The 20,229-nt window shown below is 37.7% G+C and overlaps 1 protein-coding gene and 1 long non-coding RNA gene across 2 annotated transcripts; one reads left to right on the top strand and one right to left on the bottom strand.

The window, feature by feature from the left end:
• The first annotated feature begins 4,736 nt into the window (after positions 1 to 4,736).
• Positions 4,737 to 19,680, top strand: LOC147181661 (tripartite motif-containing protein 16). Its single transcript, XM_086082657.1, has 5 exons — positions 4,737 to 4,835; positions 9,801 to 9,827; positions 9,915 to 9,977; positions 18,174 to 18,313; positions 19,015 to 19,680. Exons 1-5 carry the CDS (start codon positions 4,814 to 4,816, stop codon positions 19,411 to 19,413), a joined length of 651 nt encoding a protein of 216 aa, XP_085938783.1. The 5' UTR covers positions 4,737 to 4,813; the 3' UTR covers positions 19,414 to 19,680.
• LOC147181662 (uncharacterized) lies at positions 11,227 to 15,745 on the bottom strand. The gene is made up of 2 exons (XR_015090503.1): positions 15,273 to 15,745; positions 11,227 to 12,250 (listed from the first exon to the last, which is right to left on the bottom strand). It is a non-coding gene; the product is annotated as an uncharacterized LOC147181662 (long non-coding RNA).
• Positions 19,681 to 20,229: the final 549 nt, after the last annotated feature.

Genomic DNA, 20,229 nt, shown 5'->3' with positions numbered 1-20,229 from the left:
TGATGGTTCACAACTTTTATTAAACCTTCCTTTGTGTGAATACATTGTGACAGCTACAATACAAATAAACAAAAATTGCTATTAATAACTCAATGTTGTATGTTGTGTATGTTTTGTGTATCCTTCTCCCGTATTTAAGCCTTTTACCATGGTGACCACATTCCCATTTAAATAAAAGAGGACACTTGCCCCGGCCTTGAAATTGTGGTACCAGTCGCAGTTACACAGTGTACTTCACGCGATGCCAACCGGACATTTTCATGAATTTATAAAAACCCCGGACGCCCCAACAAGAAAATGGTTTGTCCTCCCAAAAGAAGACATGACAAGAGTGCGCTACTCATGGCACTGGCAGTACGTCGGTTACTTGGTCAGTTCCTACCGGTTTATGAGGCCTTTTCCTGTATCCTTCAAAATAAAAGTATCAACTATATTATAATAGCACAACAAAACAACGCAATTCTGCAATACAAAAATGCAAAAACCTAAATAATAGCACGGTCATTTACATATTTTATTTTAGAAAACCTTTTTTTGCCCTGCAATTTGACGCCAATCCACTATATGGCGCCCTAGGCGACCGCCTAGTTTGCCTATGCCCTGGATAGGACAAAAAATAAATAAATAAAATTGAAGGCCTTAATGCTGCAGTCAGACCGAACACAAGCTTCTGGCGGCAAGTTTTCATATTCAGCCAATACAATTGCATGCTAGGCGATGCGTTCGAAGCAAATATTTTTGCTGCTTCGCCCATTTTGCTGTGCTTTTCTGATGTGAACTTTTGGTGGCACTCGGTGCCAGTGACACACAGCCCAAAAAAAACTAAAACCAAAAAAGACACACAGCACGGTGAAACAAAAATGTGGGACAAAATCATTACGGTCTGAGGGACCTAAACAACGAGAGAGATTAAACAACACTGCCAGCTCCAGTGCTGCCGGGGACCGAGCCAATTAGGAGCAGATTTGGGGAATGGGAGCGAGGAAGTTTGTGTATCTGGTGTTTGTTTACAGCTGTTCAACTCCCAACCAAGATAGCATTTTGCAGCCAATACAACCACCAGTCACAAGATTGACAAGTGATGTTCAAACTGTCTGGTTTAGAGCCTTAATTGGGATTCTCTGTACTGACTTTTTTTTTGGGGGGGGGGGGGGGGGCTGACTTTTTGATCACGGAGTTGTCAGCCGGCATCCTGGGCACCAGGACACAGGGAGCACCCAGGTATTAGCAGCCTAGCCAGGAAAACAGCGCGGGGGGCTTTAGGGGTTACCTCCGTGACAGCTCCTAGATCTCTGGGGCCATGTGGCGTGGCGTGCCAGCACCATGATTTAGGATCCTACTCCAAGGGTTATATTGCACTAAAAGCCGAGAGGCCCGTTGGTTTTAGCCGGCCAGTAAATCTGAGTATCTTAAGCTAGGAGACTTTGCATTTACTTCCAAGAATACATTCCCATTTTAGATTTACAGTTTTTTTGTTTTTTTTTCAGAATAACGTAATTCTAAAATAGGTTGAGAAGAGTCTAATTTAAACCTGAATTTATTTATTTTAGAAAAGAAAACTTAAGATTTAAAAAAAAAATCATTTGTTGACAAAATATGTTTTTGTTGTTGTTGTTTTTTACCACACATAGACCCCCCCCCCCCCCCAACAAGATTTATTTGACAAAAAAGCCAACTTTTTTCTTGCTGTTTAACCAAATAAATGTACATTTAAAACAATTTATTTTAAGTTCAAGTTTTGTCTACAGAATGTCTGCTTTTGATTTTATTTCGATAACAAAAAAGTGTGATTTTTATCCCCCCCCCAAAAAAATAGTTGCTAAGAGCACCTTAAGCTAATGGGGAGGCCCATGTTTAGTCTTAAGCTGTGCTACAAACTTTAGGCGTTGTTTGAGGCGCTGAAGAGGGTGAGCTGTGAGGAGGCGGAGATGCCGCCCGACCGCCCGCAGCTGCCCGCTGTCAATCAATCAAAAAGCATCCGCAACGCTTATCGCACTCTCCATTACCCCCCTAGCGCCAGCGTGCTAGCGTGTAATCGGGCAACATGAGAGGGAGGTTAACGTTGGCTGGTGCTCATAAACATACGTCAAAGGTCAGCGGCAGGTGTTCCGCTACTGTACTCTGTCTACCGCGCCACCATTTGCGGCATACATAACAGCGTCTCATTAAGATGTTTTGGCTTCTCTAAAGACCGACGAGGTATTCACATCAACTCAACAGAACATTATGAACACAAACACTATGGAGCCGTCCAACAGGATGTTTTCAGGACACACTTGTGCTTTGCCATTAGGGATTTAAATCAGGGTCAGGGTTTTAAAGCAAGGGTGATGTCATAGTTAGGGATTCATGTCACCCTTGAGCAAAATAAATTTGTATCAGTGACCATTACAAATTTTAATATACAGCGTTTGCAATTTTTTTTGCATTTACAAAACAATTTAAATAAATCTATTTTCGTACATGAACGGTCTGTCATTTAAAGTTTGTTTTCAAAAGCTGTATAATCACCCAGTAAATACTTTCCGTAATCCAATCTGGCTTTCTGATTCTTTTTGCTGATGAGTCTTTTGCATCTTGTGGTATATTTCTTCTCTCCGAGTCTTGTTCCACAATATTGTAATTTCAAAAACTTGAATGCATAATAATAGTAAGTAGGTGAACGTCATTTCGGATTCTTCACAATGGCTGCATAACAGTGCAAATACAGCTAAATGTAAACACGTGTCCGAGAACTCCAACAAAAAAACAAAAAAATTAGCTTGACAAAAGATGACAATAGTTCATTTTAATTTTCCTCAGACGTGTATTACTGTATGTTTATTCTTATGGTACTGTAGTACCGCACTTTAAAATTTAATCTAATCCTCACCAAAATGATTCTTGTATTCGCAAAGAAATGGAGAAAACGATGACCTCTACTTGTAAAAAGTATTTATTTTCATTCAACTCTGGAGCTCAAAGCACATATGGCTATGCAAATTCTTTCAATGCGCAATTTAAGTTTTTCTAATAGCAGCTGTAGGTCTCTACTTTTTACTAATTCCTTATCATTATGCGCCAAAAAATCACATTTTGATTGGATTTTTTTTGCACCTTCCCTAGTATGCAAATGAGCTCCATCAATAGCCTCAAGTCTGTCTGAATAATACCAAAATGTAATCAAAAAATGTATCGTTTAGTAGTAGCCAGTCTGCTAGGGGGTTAAGTTTCAGTAGTAGGGTTTTAAGTAAGTGTTACAGTTTAAGACAAGTACAGGGTTTCAAATTCAAGATTCAAACTGGAGTTAGGGTATCAAAATAGGGCTTGGGTTTTAGAGAAAGGCATTAAACGAGATGGGGTTTCAAATTAGGGTTTCAAATCAGGGTTAGAGTTTCAAATAAATGTTTAAAGTCTGTGTTAGGGTTTCAAGACAGGATTCGATTTTTAACTCACTGTTATGGTTTCAAGCTAGTGATGGGGTTTCAAAGTGGAATTACATGTAAGGGTTAGGGTGACCAACTCGGGTTTCAAAGTAAGGTTGTGAGTTGGATTTAATTGGATTTGGATTAGGATTTCCAATCTAGTTTAGTGTTTCAATGTACGGTCTCACATATGGCTAGCAAAGTAGGGTTGAATTTTCAACATACGGCTTCAAGCATGGGGTATGGCAGGGTTCTACAACCTGCGGCTCTGGAGCCACATGTGGCTCTTTAGTCCCTCTCTAGTGGCTCCCTCTCAAAATAAATTAGTAGTCATTAATATTTTTTTATTTTATTTATTTTTTCTGATAAAATATTCTTAACATGAATTAATGATTTGATGATTTTTTTTTTAATATTTAAAAAAATGTCAGAATCAAAACTTTTAAGTTGACAGAAAAAAAGAGATGGAAGGTAGAAAAAACGTTTTTTAAATTGCCTGAAAACGTCCAAAAAGTGATTATAAAATGTCCAACAAGAAAGAGGAAAAGCATAAAATGTCCATGAAATTGCCAAAAATGCCAGATATTTTGTTATTCAAAAATAAAGGCAGAAAAGAAAATGTTCAAAAAGTAACTATAAAATGTCCAAAAACTAAAGAAATGCTGAAAATTACCATAAAATGTCAATAAAATTGCCAAAAGTGTCAGAAAATTCATAGCAAAAAAGGCAGAAAAAATACCAAAAACAGCCATGAAATGTCCAAAAAAAGGAAGAGAGGCAGAAAATGACCATATGTCCATAAAATTGCCAATCATTTCAGAAATTTGACAGAAAGGCAGAAAAGTCTAAAAATGTACGAAAAAGGAAGTACGGAAAATTACAAAAAGATTCATCACAATGTTCAAATGTTTTGCGTCTCCAGACAGATTTTTTGTTATTTATTCGGCTAAAAATGGCTCTTTTGACAGTAAAGGTTGCTGACCCCTGGAGTAGGGTATCAAAATAGGGTTTGAAGTCTGGGTATTGGGGTCAAACCTGGGTTGCAAACCCAAGTTGGGGTTTCAATGAGGGTATCAAATATGAAGTAAGGTTTTAAGAAAGGATTAGGGTCGCTCCTAACTGCTTGTATGTGTTATGTGTTGTCCATCACATGCTTCCTCCACGTGTAAGCAAATGAGTGACACCCTCCCATGCCGCCCCCCTAACCCGACCACCACCATGCACTGGCATGTCATCATCCTACACCACGTGTTGAGTGTGATGGGGGTCCTGCACAGTGCCCCCCCTCCCTCCCTTTTTTTTTTCAGTTCATCTGGAAGGTAATAAGAGGACCCCACCCACGCAAGGGAGAACCTTACTACGCCGACTGGCACCGGACCTGACAAGCCTCAAAAACCCAAGCAAGCAACATGCCCGTACCCAAGAAAGCAGGTAGGAACACAAGTCAACCAAAAAGTCATTCTGATGAAAATGTTGTACTTTTAAATTGATATGTAATAACATTGAAGCTGAACTTTTCATTTTGATGAAAATAAGATTACACTGTAATCTTGCAAGAAAAAAAAGTGTTTCAAAAATGAAGTTATTTTTCCAGCAACAATAAATATAATAACAAATTGCATTGTAGGTACATATTTCTTAGGGGGGAAAAATCTTACCAAAAATAATTTCATTCATTGAGAAAAAACAACCCAGTTTAATACTAAATACGTAATTAAAAAATGTCGCAACAAAAAATATGTTTTTAAAAATAACATCCTGACAAATAGGTTTTTCGTATTCTTGTGAGAATGTATGACCAAAATGTATTTGATATTACTAATGAAACTAACTAAAGTTGTAGACATTGTATTTTTTTCCATTAAAAAATTTTTGGGGGGAGAAAATAAAATTTTAATCCTATTAAAAAAGTGAACTACTAATAACTTAATATTAAAATACTAAAAGAAAAAAAAAATTTCGAGAATAAATTCATACTTTTAAATATACCCACTTAATACAACGAAGTTATGAGCAATTTTTTTTCTTCCCCCAAACGCTAGTTTTTCTCAAATTTTTTAATCCTAAATTTTTTTGAAGTGTCATTATTTTCCATGATTTTATTTAAGTATATATATACGCAATGGTAAAATTCTGCAAGAATAATATTATGGCCGGAAATATTATATCAGTAGTAGTATTAGTATTATTAAATGTTTTATTTTTGGGCAGAAAAAAGTAATTTTGAGGAATTAAAAAATAATTGTTAGTATTCGGAAGTCCACCATTTATTATATGAGTAAAATGTGTTTGGGCAAATGGGTGTCACTTTGGGCCCTCAATTGAGTCTTCCAGGCAACAAGTCTGATTCCTCATCCATCATGTCAACGCCGTGCAGGAAATATCCTTCAGAGGCATCGTTTACGCAATTCCCCAATGTATAACATAGACACACGTTATTGCGCTGCTTGTGTTTCCTCCGCTGTTACGTAACCATCTGAACCCTGACCTCATGTCAGTGTGGCTTACATGATTTTGTTCAAAAAGAAGAGGAATTTTCGTTTCGTGGAATGTATTTCTAAATAGACCTTGGTGACATTTAGGAAGCTCACGTGGGGGAATGTCACCAGCGCAGGTTTGATAGCCTCCCGTCCCGTCTGCACCGAGGATCCGTTTGAAGCTCATTTTTATCCCCTTTGATTAATGAGCTGTGTTTTCTCAGTCAACATGTTTAGGGAACCCTCATTTATCGTCTTCTTTGGCTTCATCCACCTGCCTACAATCCAATCACTCACATTTCCCACCAGCTTAGTAGATATAAAAGTTTGAATGTGATTGATCTATTTTGAACACAGACACATTTCCTCAGTTATAGGAGGGTGTGCACACTTGTGCAACTACATTATTTCCCCTCTCAAAGGAAGTTTTTTTTTTTTGCCCTAAAGAGTAGAACATATTATATGTCACATTAATGATGTAAAAACTTCTTTTTTTTTTATTTTTTTTTTATTAAACAAAGTATGCATTGGAACAGGGGTGTTTAGACTTTCTATGGTCACTGTAGATGATAATTACAGAATCATACCAATCGGACAATAATAAAGTTGCATCTTTCATTTGATAATATATTGCTAACAATGAATTACATGACTTAAGTCAAAATCTCATGAGAATTAAATTGTACTTTTTTATCAAGGAAACACTAAAATGATAAGAGAATGGTCATCAACCTCCAGAAAAGAACAATTTTTACCCAGAAATATTTTTGTCACAATTGTTGGGAAGAGAAAAAAAAAAAGAGTCCGTATTATATTTTAATTATTTACTTTTCATTAATTTGTTTTTGTTATATATAGTACTTTATTTTGATAGCTATATTTTTCTACAAGGTTTTGCTTAAAAATAAAATAGATTGTGTTCAATTAGGGTGGCGGGGGGGATCTTTTTATTCACCCAAATATTTTTTTGAAAGTTCATTTGAGAGCTGTAATTTTAATACCATAATAGCATGATACTGTAATATTTTTTCTCACGGTTTATCAACCCGTCAGAATCTAATATCTGCCCATGCCTAGCGTTAACTCAAACATTGCTTAAAGTACATTCATGAGCACTGTGACAACAAGTTCCGCGCTGTCACAATTTTATGTTCGCCATTTTAACACAGCATTCATCGTTATCTTCGATTTATAGCAAAAAAATTATATTTTTATGGAGAAAAAAAAAGTGTAATTTTCCGTGACATCCTGGGCAAGGTCACGCAGGGGATGGGCTCACTCAAGGCTCGCCGATGATTTGTGTTTTTGCCGTGTCATGTTGCCTCGCTGATCCCTCGTATTTAAGACCCAGCCGGAGGAACTCGAGGCTTAAGTTAAGTTATTCCGTCAAGTCGCTCCTTTCATCTTGGACGGAGGGAGACGGAGGAGGCCAACCCTCATTGGAACCGACCTTTCTTGTCAAATGTCTTCATCACGCGCGTGGAACGTATCCAAAACCGCCAAGTCCCATAATCCTCGGCGGTCTTCCACACGTTTTCCCGCTGCTTTCAGCACCATGAAGCGCGATATAAGCTCAGTCCATTTAAGAGCTAGCAAGAATTCATATTGTTTTGAAAAGTACATATAAAATTTAATTCAAAGGTTATACTAAAATACTATAAAAATTAAGTTCTATTTTTATCAACGGAAAAAAAACCCATACTATTGGTTGCCGCAGAGCATGTTTAAAAAATGTGCTGTACTAGGGAAAATAAAGTGGATTGGATTCAATATACTAAAGAAATGTGCAATCTTACATAAAGTAGCACATTTTGGCAAGAGAAAAAGTTGAAAAAGTTATGAGCAGCAAAACAGAATTTAAATTTGAATTTTACCTGCTGAAGGAGGCCATTTTGCCACTTGCTGTTGAGTGAAATGACATCACAGTTGCTCAGGTCTCAGCCAATTACAGCTCAGATTCAGAAAACAGGTGAGCTGTGATTGGTCGTTGCATGAGCCCTGAGCAACATTGATGTGATCTTCAGTCGACAGCAAGTGGCAAAATGGCCGCCCCCTTCGACGGATAAAAACAGCTGGATTTTGCTGCATAACTCATATTCCAGAAATGTAATATTGATCAGAGTGCCATGTTTACCCATCATGAGTCAATCGCAGCTTGCGAGTGTTATCATTTTGTACTGCTTGTTCCATTCAATCATGATGACTGTGGCTCTCCTTGCCCACATGGCAGGGCATTGCAGTACCTTAATTACTCCAGCATATCTGAACTGTCTCCAAAGTCAAACTGACCAAATGGGAAATAGTCCCAACCAAATTCAAAGTAGCACTACAATAATAACTTTGATTTATGTAGTGCAAGTGAGGCGTCCCGCTTTAAACATTTAATTGCTCTGATACATGACAGGATTATCCGCAGAGCTCGAATCTCAGTGGGAATGCCAGGATCATGCCAGGAGGGTTCTGGCATCAAAAGCTGCTCGTTAAATGCTCTCACGCCACTTCGAGGAAAGACACGACCCCCCACCTACCCACCCCCCACCGCCTTAAGATGATCCTTAGATCCCCTCTCCACCACATTTGATGATTTATTGAAGTATTGAAATTGACTGTTTTACACAGTTTATTCTCTATATTTAATTTACTACCAGAAAAGTCATAATCCTACAAAAAGTAATTTTAAGAAATAGTCAGCTTTTCTTTTTTTAAAGAAGAAAGTTGAAACTTACAAGAACAAGGAAATTTTAACAAAACTAAATCTTAATTTAATACTAACACACCACAAATAGTATGATAATTAAGTTGTAATCTTATGTTTACCCCCCCGCCCCCCCCCCCCACACACACACACACAAACACATTTTATATTTTTTAACAGTGAGAATATTATGAGTGCAATGAAAATCCTAAAAATAATAATAATATATATATTTTTTTTTTATGAGAGAGCTCAGTATTGTTCATTCGGTAATCTTACCGATTCGACATGTCATCATCATTGCTCTCTCTCTCTCTCTCTCTCTCTCTCATTTTTTTCTCTTTTTCTTTATTTTGTATGAGCGTGAGTATGTGCATGTACGGGTGTGTGTGTGTGCGTATGTGCGTGCGTGTGAGTCTGTGCTCATTAATTCACCTAAAACCTAAAAAAAAATATTTTTCTGAAAAAAAAACCTGCCTTTGTAAAAACTCAGCTCAATTTTATTTTAAAGCAACCATCGCTGCATACACAGTTCTGTACATGGAATAAATACTATCATAATACTAGGTGGTGGCTATTATTTTAAAAGAATATCATTTTTTGCTAAGCAAAAAATAGTCATTTAATGAGAATCAAGTCATACTTTTGTGCACAAATTAGCAAACAAATCTTACAAAGATTGCTGCTTTTTTTTTTTTACAGAAATTGTAATAAAAATGCTAACTAAATAACACAAATTAAGAATAAAGTTGTAAAATGATTCGTTTTGTAAAAAAAAAAAACCTAGAGAATGATGCCGTGTTTATTTATCGCCAAAAACATATTTAATGTGGAAGAAGGCTGACACCACTGTTGAAAAGTTTGGTGTCACCCAGGCAATTGTGTTTCTTGGCAATTTCTCGCATGTGTTGTGTGCTGTGCTAACATTATTGCACAAGGATTTTTGAATATCCATTTGCTTGACACAAAGTACACTGGTGTGATAAGTTGCTGTAAATGTGCCTCTCTACACTTATGTGAATATTGCACCAAAAAACACACACATAGCACACATAATAGCAAACACACTTGGCCGCACACACTTTCTTGGAACACCAAATGTGCGTGCGTGCGTGCGTGTGCATGCGTTCTTAGAAAGCTTGGAAAGAATGATTAGCTTTTTAAAAGGGAAATCCTGTACAGTAGGAGTTGAGACGCTTGACTAACTTCTTTCTCCTTTTACAGGAAGAAAAAACAACGGGGCAGCAGAAGGTAAACAATAAAAAAAAAACATAATTGTGAGAAAATATATGATAATTAATAACAACTTTAAATGTTATGTTGTTTATGTCTCCTCAGAGAAACTGCCACCGTACGATCCCAACATCCCTGAACCAACCACCAGAGCAGACTTCCTCAAACGTCAGTAGCTAAATACTTCATATCAATGCTAATAAATGGGAATATTAGTACTCATCCATATTAGTACACAAACTATGCAGAGGTGGGCAATTTACGAAATTTTGTAGATCCGTCATTCGTCAGAATTCCCCACCGTAGGGCATTGCCAGTCTGTCCTTTTTGTCAAGCCGACCCAAACTGTAATCGTCAGTCCACCATTGTTATTTTAACCACGCTTCAGTCATTGCTTCCATCAGTAAAATTCCGTCAAAAACAAAAACATGCCACCATCCAACAGAGGAAAAATCTAACCATCATCCATCCATTATCTAATTAGATTTATTTTATTTTTTTTATCCGGGCTCCGGTCTTCCTGGGTGGAGTTTGCATGTTCTCCCCGTGCCTCCGTGGTTTAGGTACCTCGGTTTCCTCCCACATTACGAAAACATGCAAGCTAGGTTGACTAGACACTATAAATTGTCCATAGGTGTGATTGTGAGTGTAAATAGTTGTTCGTCTATGTGTGCCCTGCAATTGGCTGGCAGCCAGTTCGGGCTGTACTGGGCCTAGCGCCCGAAAACAGCTGGGATAGGCTCCAGCACGCCTGCGACCCTATTGAGGATGAGCGGATAGGAAAATGGATGGATGGATGACTTCTCATTGAGCTTTAACTTATTGACAAGGTGGGCATCTTTCTGTCAGTCCTCAACGAAACGGGCGTCTGTCAGAGACGGACTGAGAAGTCCATCAGTAGGCCTACTTGACCTGTTTAGTGGCGATTACACTGACGAATGAAAATCCACTTCTGTCAGTACTTAGTCCTTCATTTTTTTTTTCAAGTTTCTTGTCATTTGTACGCAAAATGGACGTCCGTCAGCGAGGGCATGGAATGCTCACCTTTGCAAAAATGGTATCAAAAGCACTGCAATTTTTGCTAACTACCAACTAGCTCAACTTGCTCTCTGCTAACTAGCTCCGTAACTGCAAATTCCGTACTAATACAGTAGTGCTGTCAGATGCTAGCAATACTGTGCTAAGAAGTCAACTCTTTTGCCAACTCGCTCTGTGTTAAATGTAACTATTCCAATGTATGGTATGCCAACAAACCTTGACCACGACGACAAGTTACTGTTAGAGTTGACAATATTAAGTATTGTACTCTTTGCGTGTTCAATTAACTGAATGGTGAGATTCTGTTGAAGAAGTTCCTTTGCAAAGGTTTTAATTACCAGAAGCTTCTGGTCCACATAGACAAACCATCCAAGCGATGCTCTGTTCAAATGTGATGATTTCTTTCTAGCCCACATCGTTATTTATTCACAAAAAGGGTTCAGAAAAACACAACACAACACACCTGGTTACAACTGAATACAAGAGAATCCGTTCCCATGGGTATAAATCAGATTAGAAAAAATACAATAATAATAAGCCTGACTCCCTTCCGACACAGCAGAATCCCCGGAACCTCCCTTTAGATTACGAATGAATAGACAGACCCGTTGCTCTTTCTCATGAAAGTAACACAGATAAGAATATAGGTCTATTCATACAGCCATACTGAGTTAACTAAATCTAAAACGGCTAAAATATCATTTAAAACTGAAAAAACAATGTTAATAACTCATCATTCCCTCATTTGAGCTCTTGAGAGCTCAACACATTAAAACATTTTTTCAATGGTTGTGTGGTAAAAATAATTATCCTTAAAACATCCCTTTAGCAGAAGAGGAGGTAGTTTAGCAATCATATGACATTAAAAAACAATTTGATACATTTAAAAGATTTTTAGTGGAATAAGCATAGCATATGTGAGGCTTAACATAAAATGTTGTTCATTAAAAAGTGTCGCAATGTATCGGCAGACGAATATGTGTTCTTTGAAGCCATCTTGTGATGAAGTTCTTTGAAGGTATTTTTTTTTAATGAAAAGAGTGTCGCAATAGTTCGTCTCTTCTTTAAGAATTTGGGGTAGACTACCCAAATTCTTCGATTTGTCACCTGGGATTATTCTGCCCAAAATGTGACTGATCAAAGGAATGATTGCCCAAGAAAAGGCACTTGCTCTTGATCCGTTGACTGATGTCCTCAAACGGCAGCTCCGGAACGGCCGCTCCAGAATGATCACTGGGTCAGCTGACGTGGCTCCAGGTCAGAGGTGATAAGATTGATGCTCCAGTTGTGGAATTTCGTCTCTCCTTTCAACCTGAGAGCATCAGTTGATGAGATGGCCGAGCCTGGCACGTCTCCTTTCCAGTTGTGGAATTTCTCCTCATCAACCCCCTGGGGCCGTTCTCCTGAGTGCAGAAACTTTTCATTTTTAGTTTCTCATAAACTCACATAAATTTTATTTGGAGGAAAAAACCCTGATAGTTTTTGTTAGTTGGGATTAATAAATATTATTTGATTAAGATCCGTAGGTCCTGTGCTGTTGGAACAGGAAAAGATCTATTTTTTTTGACATTAAAATAGAGCCCAGCCCTTGATTGAGTTGAATGACATTCGCTCATTCATTAATATAAGACAGAGCTTGTAAATATTTATCTTTCAAATAGGTTTTGTTCAATAATAGGTAATTTTTTACCATGACTAAATTTGTTCTAAATTTGCATAACTGTGCCTTTCATATCTTATTCTCTTCCCAGAATCCCATGACCGGCCGAATCCTGGCATGCTGGGAAAAACTCACATATATTCATATTATCTATACTCTTTTGCAAACACTGGGCTCCAAACATTACATTTTTCACATGTGATTCTGAGATAAAAGATATAATATAATGTAATTACCTTCATTCGGCAAATATGCATTATTGTCCTTGCTTGCTTCAGACTTACTTTGCGATCGATTTCCTCTGATAGATTTCTTCATATTCAAACTGTGGATTATCATTTTCAAACTCATCCTGTCAATTGGAGTGTAGGCCGATACCCCACAACCTTTTTAATTTCGTTTTTAAGTTTGATTTTAATTTTCTAACTCGTCTACATTGGTTAAATTCTTAAACATAAACTCCCTCATTTGACAAAGATCCACTGATTTTTTCAAACACGTCAGGATAAAGGGAGGACAAAATAGAGACCTCATAACTCAAAAAACGTCATAAATAACTCAACCCTCTAAATCAGGCTATGAGATAAACAAAAGAGCTACAAAACACTATAAAACTAAACATAAGCAGATACAACTTAAGACACTAATATATGATGACTTTGGGGCCATAAAAATAGAGGTAACCATATTACTCTAATTCTCCTAGAGTCCCGAAAATTATTTAAACTGCCAATCAACCTCACCTCTTTTACAGATTAGTGGGGCTGAGGATAAAATTACACAAAATTCACAAATATCTACCATTTCCATGAATTAATCTAACTAAAAATCATCTTCAAACTGCTAATCTTTCACATATTAGCGGGGCTCATAAAAAACACAGCACACAAAATATTTCTGGGATTTATAAATCACAGTGCTGTTAAAAAAAAATCAAACTTAGCCATCAAACTCTTAGTTAGTCTTTTACTTGTTACTACTCATTTTATTCTATTATTTATTTTATACTATAGCTGCAGCTGGACGAAGTCCAAAAAAGTTCCTCACGGGGAAAATAAAAATATATCATATCATAACATATTAATAGAATTCCCATTGTACCAAATCAGAAACTGATTCTCCCAAAAATATATGCAAAAATTTAGTAGGCTATAGATTGAAATAAATTTTCTCAATCCCTCATTTCAAATTTACATATGTCGTTTTCAATTTTCTGAAATATCTTGCTATAGATCACAGTTCCCCACTCAACACATTAAAAATGCCTTGCATATCACTATGTAGCATTTTACTGAATGGATCACATCTCATTCCGACCACCAACTTTCTCAGTCCAGACCCCCAGCAAAAGGCAGGACGGCAGCTGTTGTCAATGTTCAGTCCTGGCCAGCATGGCGGCTGCTGTGGCAGCAATGTTCAGAGCAGGCATTTAGATTTCCTCTGGATGCAAAACAGCCATAGGGGAGAAGTCACTAGAATGAGGCGTATACACAGTCACTGGGCATTGAGGAATTTGAACATCATGTTTTTCTTAGGCACAGGACGAGAAGACTGTTGCTCTGCGGCTTTAGACCTTTGATCTCTGCCACATCCATTCAGACGCTGTCTGCAATGTGGATCCGATGACACACAGTCTTTCTGAGAGCTCACCTGATCAAAAAATGCACATTCGTTGATACAATGCTTTAAAAATGCCAGACTGAGGATATGGGATCATAGCAAGACAGTTCACTCCCTGCTTTCTCAAAAATGTTTCGTAAAAAACACAGCCTCTTTATTCATTTCTCTTTTTTTTTCAATACCCCTTCAAATAGCTACTAGCCATACAACGTATCAGCAGCTGGGGCGCATCCCGTTCGCAGTTTGTAATCAGTGAAGGCCATCAAACCCTCATCTGCCTTGGAACTCAAACATCAGTTTCTGAAATGACACACTCAGAAAAAAAAAACAAATATTAAAAATCATTATCAACATGTCAATTTCAAAAACATTCATAACTCCTTATTCAACTATCTTACTTCCAGCCACAGCTATAAAGATGTAGGCATAATTATATCAACTCTCAAACAAAATGCCATTATTTTATCATTACTCTTTATTAATTTGTCCCGAAAAGGGAAAGTTAACAAATTAACCATCGTCATCAATCATTAAAGTGTAAAGATTTATTAGCTCAGTCAAATACTATTACTTATTTTATATTGTTTATCATTCCTCTCTTACCATTTTGACAAAAAAAGAGTCCCATTACGAGGACACATTATGCTCACAGCGCACAGCCCAGCCCCCACCTTTTTTTATTCTAACCTAGAAACGGGGGGGGGGGGGTCTTAACATTATAAATCGCAAAACCTATTTTATCCCATTCCAATTAATAAAACAAACGCCACTATCACAACAGTCTCATCTCACACAAAAACAACACCAAACTTAGTTAAAAATATCGATGAAAAACAAACAAAATCCCCATATGCACATTTCTCACATACAAACCCCCACCTTTTTTTTTTTAGAAGCTAGGTCACACACTCAAATGCATACGCACACACTCTTCAGTCATTATAAAAAAATAAACGTTATTATTCCTTCAATTCGTTGTCTACAAATCTTATAGCATTTAAACTGCAGTTTTATACGGTGATTTCAGTAAACGGGTAACTTTGAACAACCCATCCGTAAACTGCTCCACAAATGCTGGAGTCATTTTAGCATCAAATTCAGCCTTTTTCCATTACCAACAAAGAAAATACAAAAGTCTGACATACCATTTTGTCCAGCGAAAGCTTTGTATACAATCGATCCATAGTTCGTTTTTTCATTGTTCATCGACGCTTTTATTTTTCGCTGAACCGGAAGCGCATTCAGGACAAACCATTCTGTATCCGGGTCGAAATCGCCTCCATTTTTGTTTGTAGTTTTTGATGTATACATTCGGTTTTAATACAGTGACGTCTCACTTTTAGTATTAATAGTTCAATATGTTAACACATATGGCCACACACAGACAGACATAAGAATTACGTGACCTCTCGTTTATACACAGCGGTTACCCAATCCCGCTGAGCTAAACTGTTCTCCATATTTTGCAAAATTTCTGCAAGGCGCATTTTCTTAAGAAATTGTCACGCACTAACGAACTCAACCGTGGAACAAAAGGAATTCAAACGGGAATCCTGACCTCAAAACTACATATTGTAGAAGCGCCAACAAAATAAAATAAATCACACGTAATCTCTCGATTGCAAATACAGTGATACAAAATCAAATCATCGCTGTAATCAACCTGGACCCCTTTCTGTTCAATTTCAAACAGGCGCTTTTTCAAAAAAAAACATATTACGTGTAAATAGGACTTTTTCAATAAGAGCCATGAACAAATATGATACTCGTCCCCAAATCGGCCAAAACTGCTTAAAAAGCAGAGCGCATACCATAATCTTCAATATATATTATGGTCTAAGGATTCTTCATAGCGTTGACGAAAAACAAAACAAATCAAAAAATTAACCGCTATTTCTTCCTGTACAAAAAAAGCTTCATCACTTCGAGTCTGCATCACGTCACCTTCAAATGCACCACTCCACGACGTGTTTAGTTCAAGATCGTCGGAATTATCACAACTCACAATAGAACGACATCAAACTACACTCGTTCACACAGATCTCTTTTAAAATTTAGACAATTTTGGAAGACGAAAAAACCAGCTGCAGCGGACCAGACAGACAAAATTTCTTCTACGTGGATAAAGATCTCCACTTACCGGAATTAATATGGCGCCAGAAATTCCGCCCGTCAGGGAACGCCGCAGCCTGCTCAACGTCAACAACACCATCCGTTTGGTTCAACGGAGGAGACCATTCGTTATAATTCAGCGTCGGCGGTCACCATTTGTTAGAGTTGACAATATTAAGTATTGTACTCTTTGCGTGTTCAATTAACTGAATGGTGAGATTCTGTTGAAGAAGTTCCTTTGCAAAGGTTTTAATTACCAGAAGCTTCTGGTCCACATAGACAAACCATCCAAGCGATGCTCTGTTCAAATGTGATGATTTCTTTCTAGCCCACATCGTTATTTATTCACAAAAAGGGTTCAGAAAAAGGTCAGCCCACAACACACCTGGTTACAACTGAATACAAGAGAATCCGTTCCCATGGGTATAAATCAGATTAGAAAAAATACAATAATAATAAGCCTGACTCCCTTCCGACACAGCAGAATCCCCGGAACCTCCCTTTAGATTACGAATGAATAGACAGACCCGTTGCTCTTTCTCATGAAAGTAACACAGATAAGAATATAGGTCTATTCATACAGCCATACTGAGTTAACTAAATCTAAAACGGCTAAAATATCATTTAAAACTGAAAAAACAATGTTAATAACTCATCATTACACACTAACCGTCACTGTTGAATGCTACTTATTTTGTGCACATTAGTTCTATCAACTTACTCAGTACCAACTAAAATGTTGCTAAGTGTACACTAACCCTAACCAGCACGGTGTCCCCAAGCTCTGTACTAACCATCACGGTTCAATGCTAATCATTTTGTGCTAACTAGCTTGACATCAACTCGCTTCAAGCTAACTAGCATCAGCTTGTTCAGTGCTAACTAAAACAATGCTAAATGACACTCATTATCTGTAGCACTTCTGTGACAACTATAAAATTGCTAAGTATAAGGTAACAATTAGCTCCTGTGCCGATTTTGGCACCAACTCCCGTTGTCCGAAGATAGCCATGCACTACCTGCCGTTGTCCGCTATTAGCCATTTAGCTCTAGGTTAATTCATCCCACGCTAACTAGCGGTGCTCACTCTGTGACCTTAAGTTCCACACTACTAACCAACACTGTCTACTAGCGATTGTGCTAACTAGCTCTATGACAACTCGCATTTGGCAACTAGCTCTGTGCTAACCAGAACTACGATTTTGTTTTGTTTGGAACACAGTCCACGCCTAGCTCCAGGAAGGGCAACATCCAAGCTGACTTTCAAAATATAAACACACTTACAAAAATATATTTCTAAAATATAAAATATGTTTATTCTAACTAGCTATGTGCTAAGTAGCATAACGCAGACAATGCAGTCCACTTTAACCATACTGCCATAACCATAGCTCCGCTAACTAGGTCAATTCTAACTAATCTGGCAATAGCCAGATTGATATTGTGATTCACTCAAGGGAGTTCTCCAAAATATCAATGTGGGACTGCTCCACGGTGATTTGCTCGGGAAAGGCGGGACATTCTGTATAATACTTCGAGCTGATTGGACGATGCGGCATCTTGTTCACGTTTTGACCAATCACGGCGACGGATGAAAATATCGTCTTCGTTCTCGTCGCGGGGGAGCACGAACCAGCTAAAAATGCACGAAGCGCCTCTCGCTGTTCAACATTCAACAAGGAAAGTGAGTAATTCTGCTAGAACAAAATTAATTATAGCGTCCATTCGTCCATGTTAGGTCTGTTTGCCCCCCACCCACAATGTCGCTTTGTGATTGGTCCGAACCATCGGTGGAAATCAACGTTGAAGACATAGAAGTCAGAGTTGATTTAGCATCAAAGTGTTTTTGTATCCATGGTGAACAGCATTTTAATTTATATTTTTATTCTCAAGTGCTCTTGCCTGACTAAAAGTATTCTTGACTTCCTGTCCAGACGGGATGTCACTGTCTTTGGATGACAAAACCGCACAGAAGCTGCTGTGGATCTCAGAAAACGGAGCTAAGGTGGCGCGCACATCTGAAGCCGTCTGTCCATATCCCAACAGACCGGAGCGATACGAACACTCGCCACAGGTGAGCATGACTGTTTTTGAACCATAACAGTCAAGAATTATCGCAAAAAAAGTGACCAATTTACCCAAATTATAAAATGACAGTTTTATATTTTTTAAATGAAATTTATTTTTTGCAACATTAAGTCATTTTTTTTGAGTTTTTTTTTTTAAATTATCATAAAGACAAAAGTCATGTCTTAAAAACAGCCTGCTACATTATAACAATATACATTTGCTTTTATATATATTTTTTAAATTAGACCCCAAATACTGATTTATTCTTAATAGAAGAGATTTTTTTTAAATAATTCAAACACTATTTGTTATTTTTCATAAAAAGGTGTATTTAAAAAAAAAATTTAACGGTGTATTTTTACTGTCCCCCAAAAATAAATTTTACACCAAAACGATCTAAAATGGGTACTTAGACAGAATAATCCATATTTTCTCAATGAAATTACAATACAATAGGATTCCCCCAACAATAACAAAAACGTTTTGGAGGAACGTGAGATTTTTTTCTGACCATATTGTCCATATATTTGTTTGACATAAAACCTTTTTTTTAAGCAGTATTTTTTTCAACAACGTGTGTGTGTGTTTTGGGGAGGGTGAGAGGAGTTTACAAAGAGAATGTATTTTCCTTTTTATCAGCCTTTTTTTTTTTAACTCTGCTCCGCCACAGAATGGATGCACGTCTGACCTTGTGCTCCTGTTCAGGTGTTGTGCAAGGAGGGTCTCCTGGGCTCCCGTGGCTACTGGGAGGTGGACTACGACGGCTGGGTGGTGATTGGCGCAGTGGCGGAGAGCGCCCCCCGCAAGGAAGGCCCCTGCGGCCTAGGCGAGAACGCCAGCTCCTGGGGCGTGGGTTGGTCGGGATCCTGCTACCAGGTGTGGCACAATGGCGAGAACGTAGACATTGACATGCCCCCGTGCAGTACGCTGGGCGTGTACGTGGACCAGCCGGCCGGCATCATTAAGTTCCTGCTGGTGGAGGGCGAAGGCGACAAGGAGGTGCGGCTGGTGCACAAGTTAAAGATCAGCGTGCAGGAGAAGCTCCTGCCCGCCATGTGGGTGGGCACAAATTCCTTCTGCCTCATTCGGAAAAAGGATCAGTGAATCGCTCAGCTTAAGGTTGGCGGGTGAAACGTGCGAACATTTAAATGTGGAACAAGTACTAAGAGTCCAAGGTGGAAGTGGCATGTCTGTAGTGTGTTGATGCCCAATTGTTTTATTATACTATTGTGTATTTTTCTTTTCTTTTTAGAAATAGGCAAAAGTGAGTTTGCATCTTTGCATATGTACTAGAGAGCTTGTCTTACATATTTCAGTGTGCCAAATAAAGTCAACTTCTGTGTAAAAATATAAATAACTCACTCCCACAAAAAAAATGGATTTTTTTCGTCATCATCTTTAGAAAAGTTGTATTTTTCCCAAGCATGGCACTTTTTCCAGGCTAGTATTTTTTAGGGAGAAAATATTATAAAAAATACATCCTCTTTTAAAATCTTATTTTAAAGTAATATTTTTTGGGAGGAAATAAAATCATAATTTAAAAACTGCATAATCTTTCATAAATAGTGCTGTTCTTTTCTTACCCCCAACATACCTAAATATTAACAAGTTAATAGTTAAACAGTGTGAGAATTTTATGAGATCAAACTCATGTCTTTCATAATACAGATGGGATTTTAAAAAACAAAATGTGTTTTTCAACAAACATCAATGTTTTTTTTCAGGAAAAGGTCACAAAAAGATCATATAATTAAAGGGACAACAATATGAAAAATCTACTTTTTGGAGCTTTTAGCCATGTTAAAATGCTAATTCCTCACCAAAAACATCACCAAAGCGGTGTTTACTTCCATTCGCCCTTCTATGAAAAATTCTGTTATTCTGCTCTCCAAGCACCAGACCCTCCCAACCCGAGAAAAC

Source organism: Leptonotus elevatus, chromosome 1, assembly GCF_054856555.1.
Source record: "Leptonotus elevatus isolate MCC_2025b chromosome 1, RoL_Lele_1.0, whole genome shotgun sequence".
Taxonomy (NCBI): domain Eukaryota; kingdom Metazoa; phylum Chordata; class Actinopteri; order Syngnathiformes; family Syngnathidae; genus Leptonotus; species Leptonotus elevatus.
This window is presented reverse-complemented; position numbering and strand designations above follow the sequence as displayed.

Coding starts and splice junctions, on each gene's coding strand:
- LOC147181661 (XM_086082657.1), top strand. CDS start 4,814: ATGCCCGTACCCAAGAAAGCAG. Junction 9,828..9,914: donor AAACAACGGGGCAGCAGAAG/GTAAACAATAAA, acceptor ATGTCTCCTCAG/AGAAACTGCCACCGTACGAT. Junction 18,314..19,014: donor GATACGAACACTCGCCACAG/GTGAGCATGACT, acceptor GCTCCTGTTCAG/GTGTTGTGCAAGGAGGGTCT.